Source organism: Diabrotica undecimpunctata, chromosome 10 (assembly GCF_040954645.1).
Source record: "Diabrotica undecimpunctata isolate CICGRU chromosome 10, icDiaUnde3, whole genome shotgun sequence".
NCBI classification, from domain to species: Eukaryota; Metazoa; Arthropoda; class Insecta; order Coleoptera; family Chrysomelidae; genus Diabrotica; species Diabrotica undecimpunctata.
The window spans coordinates 26836532-26853303 of record NC_092812.1 but is presented as its reverse complement, the minus strand read 5'-3'; the positions used below and the strand labels follow the sequence as shown (position 1 = coordinate 26853303).

The following is a 16772-nucleotide window of genomic DNA, read 5'->3' as shown; positions in this document are numbered from 1 at the left end:
ATAGGAGCCAAAATGGTATATATTAAATTATTTAGAGCTGGATATAAGTAGAACCACTATTATAATTCAAAGTCTCATTTGGTTTCTTTTTAACATATTTTTGCATTGGTTTTTTAAACTTCTATCATAAAAAACTTCATTTTTATACTTTTATGAAAATAACCTCCAAAAACCGTTATTTATCTTTCGTACTATTTTCCTAAAAAACATTTTACAAAATATTGCTACTTATATCTCTTAAGGGTTTTTGAGCGTCTAAAATATATAGCTTTTACTTAAAATATAACTTCTCTATTATTCTCCTTCCTTTCACCCTCATGTGATCACAAAATACCCGCTGTTTTTAACCATTATCTTTGTATTGCGTTGTTCCGAATATACCCGCAGATTTTCACCCGTTTAGTACTCGTTCCTATTATTTCGCCTAGAAAATTTCAAATTATACTCGCGACACCCTTACAATTCATTTCACGAGAGATTTATTGTACGAAATAAGACAGAATCGCAGACACATTAAGTAATTATTCGTTAGTAAACTTTTCCTCGAACTCCAATTGTTCCTGCTATTCCACTTTTAAGTCTGCCTATAAAAATCAATTTGTTTTGAAAAATACAACAGGAAATAATATTACCAATTCACCAGTTTTTAATTTGAGTAATTGTTCAAACACTATAACTATAATGATATATTATTATCAAAGGATGTTTTTTATGTTTGTTCCGGACATTTTATCTGCAATTGAAGACATCGGTGCAAAAAAGAGGCAGCTCCATATTTTTACGATCTTTCGTTTTGAATCAATGTACGTTAATTAAAAGGCGCTCTATCGATTAGTCCAAAAACTAGACAGCTCCGGTAACTTGTAAGGGAAATATAATGAATATTCAGATATCTCCTTATTGGATTCAGTGCAATAAACTTCGGAGTTGTCTCGTTTTTGCACGAAATAAATAATTCATATTTTAGCCGCTTCGATGACGCCGTGGCCTCATTTTACGAGTACGGTCACTTATTTTACAGTTTCTCTGTATATACCGTATATAAATTGGATCATAAAATCTAGATTTTCACTTATAATCTGTTCAATTTTCATTCTTTTAATATCAATAAACAATGGAAATATAATTTTAAGAAAAAAAAAATGTTTTGGTTCCTGTTGGGCACAAAAAGCTTTTTTTTTGCGATTGCGATTTTCTATCTTTTTAGTGAGCCTACTCGCAAGCGGGTGTCGAAAAATATCAAAGTTATTATAAATAATTATAAGTTAAAAAGTTAGCCATTTTTAAACGTTTTTTTATTAACAATTTTGGTAAAATGTTTAAATTTTTTTAATTCATCTTAAAATTGAAGCCTCGAAGAATGATTGCGATCTGCAAAATACCTCTGGGTTACTTATTGGACAAGTACAGCTGTTTAACTAAACGTTTTATAAGCGAAACATGATTTCTTCACTTTTTATGATTGTTAAAAAAAAACAAAGTAAAATCAGCTGTACGTTTTCAAGTATGTGTGATCAGCTATCCTTTATATATCTTTTAGAACCTTTGTAAGAATTTTGGGGTAAATGGCGGTTTTAAGTTCTCTGCTACAAAGATTTCAATTCATGACTCAGTCTCATTGCATGCAGGTGTCTCTTGATTGGCACATGCTAGTACGAAAGCCTATTAAAAGTTGATTTTTGCTTCTTTTCTGTATTATTAGCGCATATTCATCCAATATATATTTTGACATATGCGAATATACTCTCCCAGTGAGAGTTATATTTAGATAGGTCTTTTTGCGCTTTTTGACCCTATTAAGACTGGCTCAGGACCAAACTATTTTAAAACTGATCCTCTTTTTTACTGCTCGCTTTTGCCGTGTGGTCCCAATGACCTGTCACTCATACTAGTATGACACTGATATATTCCGCTAGTCTTGAAAGTACTTTAGGGCCTGAAATCTCACGTAGCTCATTGAGTATATTTTTCAGCTCAAATGCCTTCATGTTAATTTTTCTGGAACGATATTTTGTTGCATAAATATGTGTATCTTATTCTTAAATTTATTAATCAGAAAAAAATTCCTTGGTAAATTTCTTTGCATTCTATTTAGGACAAAATTTTATACAATGGCCGCATTAACGTGAATGATAGATATTTTCTATTTCTTTAAAAACCTGCTGGAACTGGCGGTATAATAAAGCAAGCCTAATGATTATATTGCGTGGTGTTCATCTTTTTTGAAAAAAATATTCGCCCATGTTATAAATACTGCATCAATTGGCACATAACTACAGTAAAACAGGATTACGAACTGTATACGTGAGCAATTTTTAGATGTAGTCGTTAACGTGCCGCATAGGGCAATAAAAATTGAAATCCAGCCCTTTATAAAATAAAAGTAAATGTATATTCCACTAAATTGAATGTTTACTTTTATTCGAGCATATCTCTGGATACAATGAAAATTTAAATTTGATTTTTCGAATTGTATAACCACGGACTTACGGATATTAGGAAAGTGGAATGACACTTGGAATTAAATTATCTAGGCAATGGTTCAAAAGCTAATATTCCATGTGTTACAAATATACAAAAATATCTTAAGCAATTGGATATTACGGAAATGGAAACTGAACGTTATCCAGAATATAGAAAACATTTAAACGAAAGCTTTTTAAAAATATTAAAACGCTAAAAAGGACCAAATGAAAGCAAAGACAAACTTTTATTTTATTTAGCGTATAGATTTTAACAGTACGACAGTGCTAGTCAAGTGCTAGTCAAAAGTCCGTTCCCCCCTCGTATCTTTTGAACGCTTATTGTTATAATAGTGAAATTTGGAGGAAGATAATAAACATAAAAACAATTTGAGTGAATATCACTGTTACATGGTCAAGTTCTTGGATTCTTATGAATTAGTATCAATAATTCCAAAATGTAAATTCCATACACTGTTTAAATTCTTAAACATGCTGTAGATAAAATTAGTATCTACACAATAGGACAAACATGAAGAATGTACTAAATGAGAGAGAGAGAGTATAACATAGATTGCTGGATACAAAATATGAGAGCTCTTACCTTTAATATAGAAGTGTCTTAAACACTAATGGTTCAAAAAGCTATCCAAAGGTACAAAACGATTTATTAAAGAGAAAAAGAGAGAAAAACAAATAGCATAAATAAAATCAGTGCAGTTACATAAAAAAACTAAACAAAATTCCTACTACTAAATACTACTTACTAGTTAACAAGTCTTTCAAAAAAAATGTCTATGTGCGGGTTATTGTCTATTCAAGTCACTATCACGAAGATCCTAAATTAAGAGATGTGGAGATGTGGCAACCATGTGTCAAAGACACATGTGAAAACTTCAAACACTTCTAATTTATACAAAAAGAGCACTACTGTATTATAATCAATATCTATATATCTATGATTATAATTTATTGCTGTTATACCAACAGCGGAACAAATCGTTGACCAATTTGGAGAGTACTGTATAACTTTGTGAGGAGTAAATCCTTGACGGATTTTTGAGGACTTCTGCAAAACAGAGATGTTGCTTCGTCCCCGTCTAAATTCGCTCTGGGTTGTAGGCGGGGTGCCTGATTTTCCGGGGAGGCTTTTTTGGAATCAGATTCCTATATTTACAGAGTGGGTGAATTTTTGTCAAAAGTGGAGTTAAACTAAATTAAAAATATTTTTAAATAGTTTTTACACGTTTGAATGGATTTATTTGAACATATGCCTTTACGAGACCAACCATACGGAATAACTCACAATATGCTTTTGGTCCTTGGAAACGTCCTTTATACAAGGAGAGCCACTCCAGACAGTTGTACCGTTAACTCATTGTCGACTATATTTTAGCAAAATAAAAAAGACGAAGATGGTGCTGACTAAGCATTCTACTCAAATTTTTTAAATGATAGCACTTAGAGTTAAGTTTTTTACATACATTCCAACAATGAGTCTTAAAAGAGATAAGAGAATAGAGAATGTGCAATTCAGAAAAAATTAGAAAGTGCAAAATGTATTTATTGTTTTTCAAAACAATCTTCATAAAGATTTCTTTGGTAGTATTTATTCAATTAAGTAATTGAAGCGAAGCTTCTATATTGGCGTTGTATTACTTTTTCCTCTATACTAAAATTCTGAGACGAGCGTCACGAAACTAGCGCCACGAGATGACGTCATGGGTAGCGTCACGAAATCGCCATCACATCGGTTCACTACTCTCGATCAATTCGTCTCTATACATCATATATTTATTTTAACCGGGTTTAAATTAACATCTGCATTAAAAATAACTAAAAAAAATACCGAAATTAAATGAGAAGTAGCAAATATCTGTGAATAAAAGATTTCATTCGCAACGATTGTCAAAATTTAAAAGTCATAAATGACATCCAATTAATAGCAATATTGAATCATCTGTTTAAAATTTTTATGACACTTCTCGTTTTAAAATATTTCATATAAATACAATTATTATTTTTAAACATCTTATTTAATTTATATCATAATTAAATTTACTATCAAATGATATTTAGTTATATCATTTTTAAAAATACAAAAAGCATAGTATGAACGTTTTTTTATTAAAGCAGTTTTTCTACTTCAAACGAGGTATGTATCCTGCGTCGAGTTTTTCACTCCCTTAGTGGTGTCCTCTTTTACGACTTCGTCTTGATCCGTAGTCTCATTTGCTCCTGTTACATCTCACAGTAAAAACATTAATTTTTGGATCTTTTAGAGATAGAGATTTTGTACTGTGAAAAGAAATGTTCGCCGAAAGCTGAAGAAAAGAGGACGGAATTTACGATGGTTGATGTGAAATTTGGTCGGCTAGTATCAGATTTTGAAAACCAGCACAAATAAATCCATTTGAGATCAAAAAACACCCTAATTGTCTCAATAAAATATTACTTGGAGCACAACTTGGAGAAATGGTTACAATATTAAAACATTTTGTAAATCATCACAAAACCTCATGATACCTCATGCCACTATACCGACCATATTAAAATTCCTGTCGTCAGTCTTTCTAAAGCTAATTTCAGGTCAATTGGGATAACTTGGCTTTTTACTCATACCGCACGACAAGAGCTAAATAATTGTTCCGATAAAAACCGTTGATAGCATACTAACCTAAAAATAAGATATAAAGATATCACCACATAGGTAGTCGAAATCTCGACGCAACAAAAACCAACGCAGTTGAACATACGAATTGAGTTAATAATTTCATAACTATAAGCTTTAAGTTTTAATAAATAATTGATGGCTTTCGATTTTAACTTTTATCATCATCCCATGCTTTTCTAGATTATATACGAAATCGATAATAATCAAGTAGATGAAAACAAAATCCTTCAAAATTTTTTAAATTTATCTCATTATGTTGGGCTATAATTTTTGTTACCATCGGGGTAGTTAGGGAAGTTTGACGTTGATTTTATCAGACTGGCTCTCAAGTTACTAACATTAAATTGGCTATTAATGCTTATTTACATATACTAGGCTCTTTCGATAACGCAAACTTTTTGGGAAGGCTTTAGTAGTAGTTTTAAAAAATCACTTTCTCAAGAAGCACATAATGTAAATTCCAATTTAAATAATACTGTTAATTCAACAATTTATGTAGGTGGTACAAGGAGGATATTTAAACCCTTTTTAGTTAATTTAAATAAAAGATATTTTTGTAATTAATAACATTTGAGGAGCTTCCTCTACCAAATTTATCATGATCTATCGAACATTTTTAAATCATCTCACATTCTTTAATAATATCCCCCTCCTTTTTTCCAATCACTTTATAACTGCAAATTTTATTATTTAATCTCTATATCTGTTACTATTTTGTCTGTCCACTCTCTAGCAGCATTCTAGCATATAACAAAGATCACAAGCATATTTCGCCTAGTCTCCCCTCCACATTTTGCATGAACGTCCATCATAGCGTTATAGCGAACGATAAAACTGATGGTTTCCGATCCAATTACACTCTTCAAAGTAAGATATCCCATTTCTTTTAGAAGTAGCTAGGTGTGAAAATAAATTCAATATGGCGACTATTTACACAATTGCAGAAAGAGTACAAATAATAAAATAATTGTACTTTGGGGTCGGTCTGTACAAAAAACTATTTAAACTATTTAAAAATTTATTTATTACAGCTTCTGAAAATAGGCCAATACTGGTAGAAAAAACTATTCATCAATTTAAAAAGTTTGGCTGTACTAATGGTAGATGTAAAAACTGCTGGCCCTTACCAAGTAAATAAATTGCCGATGAAGTTGACTCGAATGAAAAAACAATGAGGAATATTTTGAAAAGAAACAACTACCACATTTTGCAGACCACTCAAGAAATATTTTCTGATGGTTCTCTTGGCCACCCGACTTAGCTAACCTGGATTTTTATTTTTGAGGAATGCTTCTTCTTCTTCTTCGGCTTTTCCCATTATGAGTTCGCCGTTTTCGCCCTCCACAGCACTCTATTCTCCCAGTCACCTTCTCTGAGGTCTCATAGCATTTCTATCATGGATCATAGATATCATAGAGATCTATCATAGCATTTCCGACGTATGTTTTCCATTTTGTAACAGGTCTTCCTCTCCGTCTTCTTCCCGGCGGGTCCCAGTTTAATATTCTTTTCGGCCACCTGCTCTGGCATTCTTTGTACATGCCCGTACCACTGCAGGGCTCTGTTTTCCAACTTTTTTGTAATTGAGCATTTTACTTACATTCTATTCCATATTTCCTCCGTTCTTATTCTATCCGCTCTTGTGATTTGTAGACATCTTCTCATAAAGTCCAGTTCAACTGTTCTTATTTTATTTCGTATTGTTGATGTCATTGGCCATACTTCCGCTCCATATAGGGTAATATTCATCACTATGCTTTGAAAGATCCTCTTTTTGTTTTCTTTGGTTAGAGTGTTGTTCCATATCACTCCATGAAGTGCTCTTGTGGCTTGTTTTCCCCGTGCTATTTTCATTTCTATATCTTTCATAGACGTACCATCTCGGCTAATTATTGACCCTAAATACTTAAAAGCCTTACAACTCTTAATAGTCTCTTCTTCTAAACTTAAGTTCAAATCTGCAACCTCGGGTCCAATACATAAGTATTCGGTCTTGCACATATTTATCTTGAGTCCCCAAAGTTCATATTCTTCCTTTAATTTCCTTATCATATATTCCATATCCTCCCTGTCTTGTGCAAAAATGACTTGATCATCTGCGAAAAGTAGTGAATGTAATATATTCTCTTGTACTGGTATGCCCATTGTTCCGCATTTTCTATACCATCTTTTCAAAACCTGATCTATATATATGTTAAAAAGTGTAGGTGAGAGACCACATCCCTGTTTGAGGCCTTTTGTTGCGGTGATTGTTTTTGTTATTTCATTACCTAACTTTATTTGCACTTGTGTTTCTTTATACAGTCTTTGTATTATATTCACCCATTTCTATCTAACGCGCATTCTTCTCATTGCTTCCCATAGTTGTTTCCTGGGCACGCTATCGTATGCTTTCTCTCGAATCGAAGTCGATAAAGGTCATATGTGTTTCAATGTTTTTTTCTTTGTTCTTTTCACTCACCTGTCTCATAATGAATATATTATCTAAACATGAGGAATGCTAAAGATATATTTGTATAGGCATAAATTTGAGCGAGCCACCAACCTAGAGCCAATGAGACAAATATAATCGAACTAAGCCAAAAACTATCAGCAAATAAACTCAGCGCCATGAGAAAGGCATTGTATAATATATTTGGTTTCTGTTTGGCACGAAGTGGTGGTTTGTTTGAACATTTATTTCGCTAAGAATTTTATTTGGTTTAGAGTTTCTAATAGAGAAATAAAATAATTTTTATTTTATTATATAATAGAGACATAAAATAATTTTTACTTTATTTCATTGTTATAAAACTAATTATATTTTCACACCTACTATTTCCGTAAAATCTAAACAAAAATATGATTTTAAAGATATTATTTAGAAAATACCAAATAATATCTTAATTTTAATTAAAAGACGTAATTTTTGGTCCTTTTTTTCTTAATTGACTACCTTCGAGAATGATAAGTCAACACTCAATTAAAATTCACTTTTAGTGATAGACCTATAGGAAAAAAAATGTGTTTCGTTATCCCGCCTACCAAAAGTAGGTACGACGGTGAAATGTATGCGACGATGCCATTTAATGCTATTCTGGAACTTTTTGTCTTGTGGCATCTTAATACAATTTACTATTTTTATTGAAAATAAGCCACAATTCTACTTTAAAATAGGTTAATTTTGACGTTTCGATTTCCAGTTCGGAAATTGTTTCTTAAAATACAAAACTTTAGTAAATTTTTTATTAGTGTTTTGTTGCTGCCATTTGGCTGTGAAACAATTCCCCCAAATTTGACTGTCTTAGCACATTTTTGAGATGCTAAAAAACGATAGGTCAAATAAAAACAATAAGTTTGGCAACAATGTTAAACCTCTACTCTTGAATTACTTCCACTATTCAATTTTCGACAAGGTAAACTAATATTGCTATATCGTTGTAACTATGTTTTTCTTATTTTCTATTGTTGAAAATGCATAACTACCTTACATTTTTTCGTATACTGTATATATTTTTTATATATTATATAATAAGTTAATAAGTACTTTTTATATGTATAGATAATCTTAACTATTTTTTGAACAGAACAGTCATAATAATTTATGCAGCAGATAATTAAACAATCAATATTTTCCTACATTTGTCAGTCTATAAGTTTAATTGTACCCTTAGGACTTCTTCCTTAGGAGTTAATATTTTATGAAGTAAATCTTGAAAACTTTGTCTTTTACTGATATTTAAGTAGAGAGAAACCAAGAATGATTATTTTGGTCACAGTCAGATACTATTATTGTTGTGTGTATTAACCATTATATTTGTGCAAGTGTTAGATGAACCGACACCTGCAATGAAATGTATAGTAAGGCTACTTACTGTATATGCTCTCCAGTTATAAAAGAAACAGCTGGACAATTAAAAAATGTAAAATATAAAAATATAAATATTTGTTTACTAAATTATTTTAACAAAAATTTTGAAATACATTTCATAGTATTACAATCTCTTGTGAAATTGGTAACACTGTTATAGCATTCAAAGAAACTCATTCATGTAAAGTTTCGGGTATTAAATGGCAAGATTTTCTAATCATTTTTTAGAGTTTATAAAAACTCCTACCCTGACTTTCTCCTTTATATCGTAACTTTCATACTCAGGCAATATTTTGAGTTACAACTAGTAATCGATTTTCTCAAAAGTCAAGTCAAAGACGTGAATGTTTTCTTTTTGAAATACCAACAATTTAAAATTTTATTAAAAGGTATATATATTTTTTGGTTTTTCGATGACGCTGACTCTGAGGCTGCAAGAATTTTTTATGATGGTGCTGAACAAACCTAGCATAATCTAACAAAATATAACCTAATCTAACGAATGATACTTGTTTTTAGTCAGTTTTTATCGTGTTCTGTGTCGAACGATAGTTTTTGTTAAGAAGTTAGGACATTAAATAGATATTTTATTTCCTAACCTAAAAAAATATCAAGTACACAATATGAATCAAAATCTATTTATTCTTAGTTAAAAAAAACGGGTGTGGCAGTTCAGTGGGACTGCCGGTATAAGTTATACTTCTATACACGCGTTCGCCGTTACAAATTTTTATGGGAGTCAATCTGCACAATCATTACATATGTAATGCTATAGGTAAGAAAGAGCAGAAAGAGAAACAAAATTAGGTATATAGGTATATGGTGCATCGTTTGCTGTATATAAACAACATTTGACTTGTAATAGGAGGATTTCATCAAAATATAATAATGTTTTGATGAAAATGTATATTTTTATTTTCATATATGTATGAAAGGAGTTAAATGCAAAAAAATTTTTGTACACATACTCTGCAGTAAAATTCATTTTTTATTTTGTTATTAATATAAAAATACAATACAATACACTGCAACATAATTCAATATAATAATACAATACAAATTAAAATGCAATAACTTCAAAAACTGAGCAATGAATCGCTGTTGTAAAATTTTTATTCTAAACTCCATTAAAAAATTGTAAAATCGTTATTTTTATATAGATAAACAAAAGTATCATTTTTAATCCTACCCTATTATCGAATTTTTCGTTTCCAACAATAATTTTTTCAAAACAAATTTTTATGGAGCGGGTTAGAGTAGAATAACAAATAAATGTTTCCGACTCTAAAAATGCTATATTAGAAAGATATTAAATAAATAATATTCATCAGTATTTAAAAATGACAATAGGTATATATAACTTACTTACCCATATGTTTAATTTACCATGATAATAATATTAACACAAATTTAATTAAAATGAAATATTTATAAGTATTTAAAAATGACAATATACGTAACTTACTTACGCATATGTTTAATTTACCATGATAACAATATTAATAAACAAAATATTGTTTGGTGATACAACTGTCAATTTATCTGACATTGACAAATACAATATTTAATTGTTGTTTGTTATGTATATAAGTACACATTTGAACTTTCTTGAGATATTTACAAGTTTTAATTTATAATTTAACATGCCTAACGAGGCTTGTTACTCCCGTGCAAATTTCCAAAGTCGAACGCGCGTATAGAAGTATAACTTCAAAAACCAACAACTCGGATTATGTTGTAAATTTTCATTTTATTTTAAAATTTAGTATTTTTGCGTATATTACATATATTTAATAAGATTAACGTGGGGTTTTTAAATATTTCAAAAATAAAAAAGGAAATTTATATTGGGATTCGAACTCAGATCCACCAGCGTATGAACCAAACACGTAAAATATTTGCCAATTAGACATAACACAAACGTATTTCAAAATTGACAGTTCTCGGTCATACATTCACTCCCGTACAAATTTCCAACGTAGAGCGCGCGTATAGAAGTATAACTTCAAAAGAAAAAACAAAAAATATATTCTTGCTAGAACTATTCTTTTCGGCGTACCCAGAATTGTAATTAATAAAAATATTATATTACTGATTACTGAAACTACATCTAACAACTATCTGACTATTATTGTAGTATGTGTGGACGGCCGTTTGACTAGTATGCTGCTTTAATTGGTAAATTTACTTTTGCTTGGAAATATGAAAATTAGTTGGATCCTACCTTATACTTGTTGTGGTTTCACTTGACAACGTGGACAATTTCATACGGACAAGCAACTCTCTGCTTATGTACCTCCAAGAGTATTTAATTAAGAATGCAAAAAGGAAAAGAGTTGCTAACCGCAATAAAAACAGCCAAAATTGTATAATTCGGTCACCTCATGAGGAACAGCGAAAGATATGGGTTGCTGCAATTAATTCTTCAAGGAAAAGTAGAAGGAAAACGGGGATCAGGAAGACGAAGAATTTCCTGGCTGAAAAATCTTCGTACGTGGCTCAACACAACAACCACCAATCTTTTCAGAGCCGAAGTTTGCAAAATACAGACCATGCACTCCATAGTCTATAGGACCATGCAGAAAGCTGTACTACTCTCAACGTCCAGATGTGTACGAAAATTTTTGGAGGATACTCCAGCATACCAAGTCACCTAGGGCTCGATAACACGGAAAGAGTCCCACGAGAGCTCAATTTTTTTGATACCGTAGGTATCTGGGATTAGTGAATTTTCCCTTTAGGGGGATTGTGAGTCGTATGGCTAAATCCAGATATAATAATGATTTTATAAATTATATATACTATATCTGGAAGAGATGAATACACTGCTTAAAGCACAAACCTTTTCTGAGCCTTGGAGGACATCGAGATTAATACTGCTCCCCAAGGCTTGGGAAAAGTATCGCTCCATCTGTCTTTTTCCATGCATCAGTAAGCTGTATGAAACTATGCTCCGAGTACGCATAGACGACATGATTGAGAGGTCAGGTGGTTTATCTCGGAGGAAATTTGGTTTTTGTAAAGGAAAAAGCACGATTGATGTAATCGTGAGTGTACTCGAAGCATTGCGCAACAGAGGGAATGAACATCGCTGGGCGGCCCTGTTGTTGTTTGATGTTAAGAATGCATTCAATATGCTGTAGTGGAACGAGGTAATGAAGGCAATGGAGGAGAGAGAATGTCCTGGTTACCTGATGAATGTGATGGCGGAGTATCTGTCCGAGAGAAGGATTATGGTGGAAAAGGGCACAATCGTGGACGTGACGGCCGCGGTACCCCAGGGATCTGTCTTGGGCCCAACGCTATGGAATCTGGCATATGACGAAGTTATGAACTGTGAATACAGAGAGGGTACAACCCCCTTCGCATTCGCGGATGACCTCTCTGTACTGGTAGTGGCCCGGGATGACCCAGATCTCAAATACCGGGTTCGGAACGCAGGCCGCGTCGTAAAGAAATGGATGACGCAGCACGGACTGAAACTTGCGGCTGAGAAAACCGAAGCCATCATTCTAAAGGGGAAAAGGAACAGGCAAAGTGTTGAATTATAATGTGCGGGAGCATATCTAACACCTAAGAAACATGTAAAGTACCTAGGAGTCACATGGCACCAGAATGGAAAATGGGGGGATATAGTTTACCCCTAGTCAAAAAAATCCAGAGGTCTGATGCACCCTGTACAAACAAGCAAAAGAATTGCTTATAATTTGGTCTTTATACATTACTAGCATGGTATAATGAACACAAGGTATGATACATAATGTTCCAAAATCGATTCGCTTCGCGCATGACGTAGTCAAGAACGGTTCTTCACGCAACATTAGAATGTAGTTGTATAGGAAAGACTTTTAATTTTAAGTTTTTTGGCTTTTAAATTTTAAATTTAAATTTGGCTAATTTAATTATAGTTATTATAAAGAGATGATAAAATTCTGTTATTATAATATTTAATCATAAATAATATTTTGAAGTTAATTTAATTTTATTGATTTTTGCTACAGTTATTTTGTTAACATAGATATCCTTTATAAAAAAAGTTTTAATTATATTTTATTACACGTAGGTACAGGTTGATCAATTTATTCTCCAGAGTTCGATATTTCAGATGTTTAAACAGATACAAAAAAGTGGTATCTACATAAAAATGGGAAGAGTACAGCTAAAAATTTTTAAATTATTTTCAAATATACAAAGTATATCCACTTCTTAATTTGTTAATAATTACTTCGTAATGTAGGTACACAAAATTTGTACGTATACACTGAACTAAACACTAGGTAGTACCATTCTGGAAATTCTAGATGAAATCATTCTCTGCACATGACCCTACCATCTAAGTCTTTGAACCTTAATTACCGTTAATATGTTGCCATCAGATTTTGCGCTCCCAAACTAATAAAAACTGGTGTTTTTTTGTTGTAACCCATTTTTCAGAAGCATACATCACTATTGGCCTTATTACGGTCTTGTATGCCCTTAATTTTACTCTTCGAGATATATTTTTGCTTTTTAACAACTCATTGAGAGCATACACAGCGCGGTTGTCAGACATAATTTTTTTCTGTATTTCTTACTCACAGTTAGGTTCTCTTGTGAAGACATTTCCTAAGTACTCAAATCTTTTAACTTCTTTGAATTTATATTGTACTATCTATGCTGTTATCATTGTTATGTACTACCCCCTAACTAATTTCTTATTTGTGCATTCCATATACTTCATTTTTGCTTCATTTATATACATTCCTTTGGTTGCTACCTTCTCTTTCAGTTTCATGACTGTTTCCGTCAGCTCTATTTTCCTTCTAGCCAAGATTACCAAGTCGTTCGCAAATGCTAAGCAGTGATGTTTTTTTGTGGTAGATCAGACCTGTTCTTTTAATGTTTGCTAAACATTTTAGATGATAATGGATCTCAAAGATTTCTGTTATACTATTGTTTATCTTGACTTTATTCGGTGTCCTTTGAAGAGTTAATAGTATTGTTGTCATATGTTAATAGGAAAAAAGTGGGAAACTTAAAAAGTATAAGATAGATAGATTTATTCATGTTAATTTCTACATTATTACATTCATCAAACGTAAAAAATACAGTACAATACATGTGGCAGATACTCATCAATAGAATAGAAACTGGTAAATCAAGAATTCTTTAACACTATGTTTAAAAGACTTAGTTTAAAAGACTTCTATACCCATATCATATAAACAGTTATTTTCTAACTGTTTATATAATATGGGTATAGAGTAGAATAAAATAGAAATTTGCTTTATTGGCACAGAAAATAGTACAATTTTATGAATAAAGCTTACAAAAAGGCAGTTAAAATAGGTAAATCCAAATATATATAAAAATACTTAAACCAAAAGATTTTATCTTCATTGTCACTATTACAACAAGTAACTGCACAGCGCATTTTGAAAAAGGTACAAAACCAGATATACAATGGCAAATAAAAACTTTTAGTTTTACAAAAAAACTACTATACAGTATAATAAACTAAACAGTAACTAATCACCACAGGTACTTGTTAAGACACTATAATGCTTTAACTGAAGAAAAAATGCCGTAAATTGATACAATGTCAAAAAACTCGTTAACTATCATTACAAATAATGGGTTCGAGCGTTCTTGACTACGTCACACGCCGGGGTCAGCTGTCAAATGGCATGCGCAATATCAGTGTACTATGCGTTATAAACAACCTTCCGGAACCATTTGTATAAAATCCGACTCAATATATCCAACTTAAGCTATTTTTGTATAGATTTCCACTGGACTGTTCTGGAAACATTAAATTAAATGTAAATATAAGTTTTGTATTTGGATTGTATTGACAATTTGTAAACTAATAATTATTAATGTAATGTAATAATCACATCGGAGATTGTAAGACTAAGATGGTACACATAAAAGCTTTTCTTAGTTTTTAAACCAAAAACTTTGACAGTTTATTGATGTAATGTATAAAGGAGTTACTGAAATTTTATTATATTTAAACATATACTGAAAATTATGAAGTTGTTCTATCGATGTTCAAAAGAAAAACAATGTTGAATAAAAATGTGTGCTATTTGGGTTTGGATCTAGCTGTTTAGAATGGTTAAGGCTTTATATAGACCAATCTGGAAAAACTAATGTCCTTTTAGGGTTTAGAATAAAAAACGTTTAAATTAGTTATACTCTTTTGGTAACAAAACTTATAGATCAATAAAAGGGGAAAGGGCAAGAACTGTTGTATAGGTTAAGAGGAAATATCCTCCAATCGTTGACCCCGTCTAGCTTGTATGATAGGGTTTGATTGCTGAATGCTGATTTTCCGAGTTGGCTACGGCCTAGGGCCTAGGGCACAGCAGGTGCCGACGCAAGTGCGGGTGCAGGTGCCTCATTGCCATTGCATCGATCGACTAAACTCGATCGATGGCTCCGGTGATGAAGTTCACTAACTAAGCCGTTTTTGTTTCTTAATCGCTAGATGGTCCGGCAATTGTCAGTGTCAACATATTTGTGAGAAGTATCTCAAAGATAGATGACGTGACAATGGTAAGTGGTATGGATCAGGGAATGAACATCTCTGTTTGTGTAGTCTTGGATGGTAGTATAGTTTCTATTCAGAGATGTGATTCGAAATGCCAAGAGTGCCGGATTGTTTTCCTTTCCGGAGCCGTTGCCTGCGTGTGATGCTTTTCGTGTGTTGTGGGTGGCGGGCGACGTGCCGCGTGCTGCATGCGGATTGGCCAATACGAGATGTGATTGGCGTGGCCGTGGCCCGCACCGCTTGTATTTCTCCCTTTTTCTATCAATCCAATAATCATTTAATTTTAACCTAATTATCTTTTATCTAAATTTTTACTTTTTTTTCACACGCAGTAGGACGGACGGACGGGCCGACCATAGTAAACATCAACTTCTTTCTACGTTCTATCAGCAAAATAGACGATTATAAAATGGTGAGTGCGCGGTCTGCCAGTCATGTCGAGTATTTTGGATGAGTGTAAAAATGTATATCAACTGTGTTGCAAATAATTGTATTTACCCGGCCATTGCCATTGCATTCACTTGCACAGGGCCAACAGCCAACTGCAACTGATGGTGAATGATTGGTGATGTTGCAATGAGGGCACCAGCACCAGCGCGAGCATGCAGATATTGTGGCGCTCGCTGTCGCTGCAGCCCCGGTGATTATACGCTCTGTAGATCACTTCTTTTTGCATTCTGTTCTATGTTCTCTTTTTTTATTTTTACCTTCATTTTGCATGGTTCTTTGCATGATTTTAACTTTTCTATAATATATTCGCATAAAAAACTCCTAATTACAAACACAGATCACTAAAGACAAAATCAAACAGATCTACACTTAAGAATGTATAAGATATTTTAAAATTAACTACAACCCTTATAACTCTTATAAGAACGGCCACTGTTAATATCGAATTGACTCAATTATAAAACATCTCGCATGTCTAGACATTCATGTATTAATTCTATATGTACAGTTGGGAGTTCGTTATGTGAATATCAGTCTTCCTCTATTTTTCCATAATCCATCTCAACTAATACCTATCTTAAATTCTCATCAAAATCAATAACATTACTTTAATAGACAATAAACCATTTTGTAGATCATTTATGCGAAAATTAATATAATTAGGCCAACCTCATACCCTCAACTTAGAATTCATTAGACTAAATAAAGTGTGACCAAGGCGTTCTAAAGTTTAAATTCTGAGTTTTCTCGTGTTTGTTGTTGTTGAACAAAAATCTGGAATAATTTTTGTAAGGTAAGAAT

At 32.2% G+C, this 16772-nt stretch overlaps 1 protein-coding gene across 6 annotated transcripts in view; it reads left to right on the top strand.

Annotated features, from left to right (window-relative positions):
• GluClalpha (glycine receptor alpha 1) overlaps positions 1–16772 on the top strand; it is a 283088-nt gene that overhangs the window by 117933 nt on the left and 148383 nt on the right. For 3 of the 6 annotated variants that reach the window (XM_072546002.1, XM_072546000.1, XM_072546003.1), the window contains one exon: positions 15459–15526. The exons of 2 other annotated variants lie outside the window; for them this stretch is intronic. In XM_072546002.1, coding sequence (XP_072402103.1) covers positions 15524–15526 — 3 coding nt within the window. In that variant the 5' untranslated portion in view covers positions 15459–15523. Of the gene's footprint in view, positions 1–15458; positions 15527–15853; positions 15934–16772 lie in introns of all 6 variants that reach the window. One more of the 6 variants, XM_072545998.1, reaches the window with a different exon arrangement.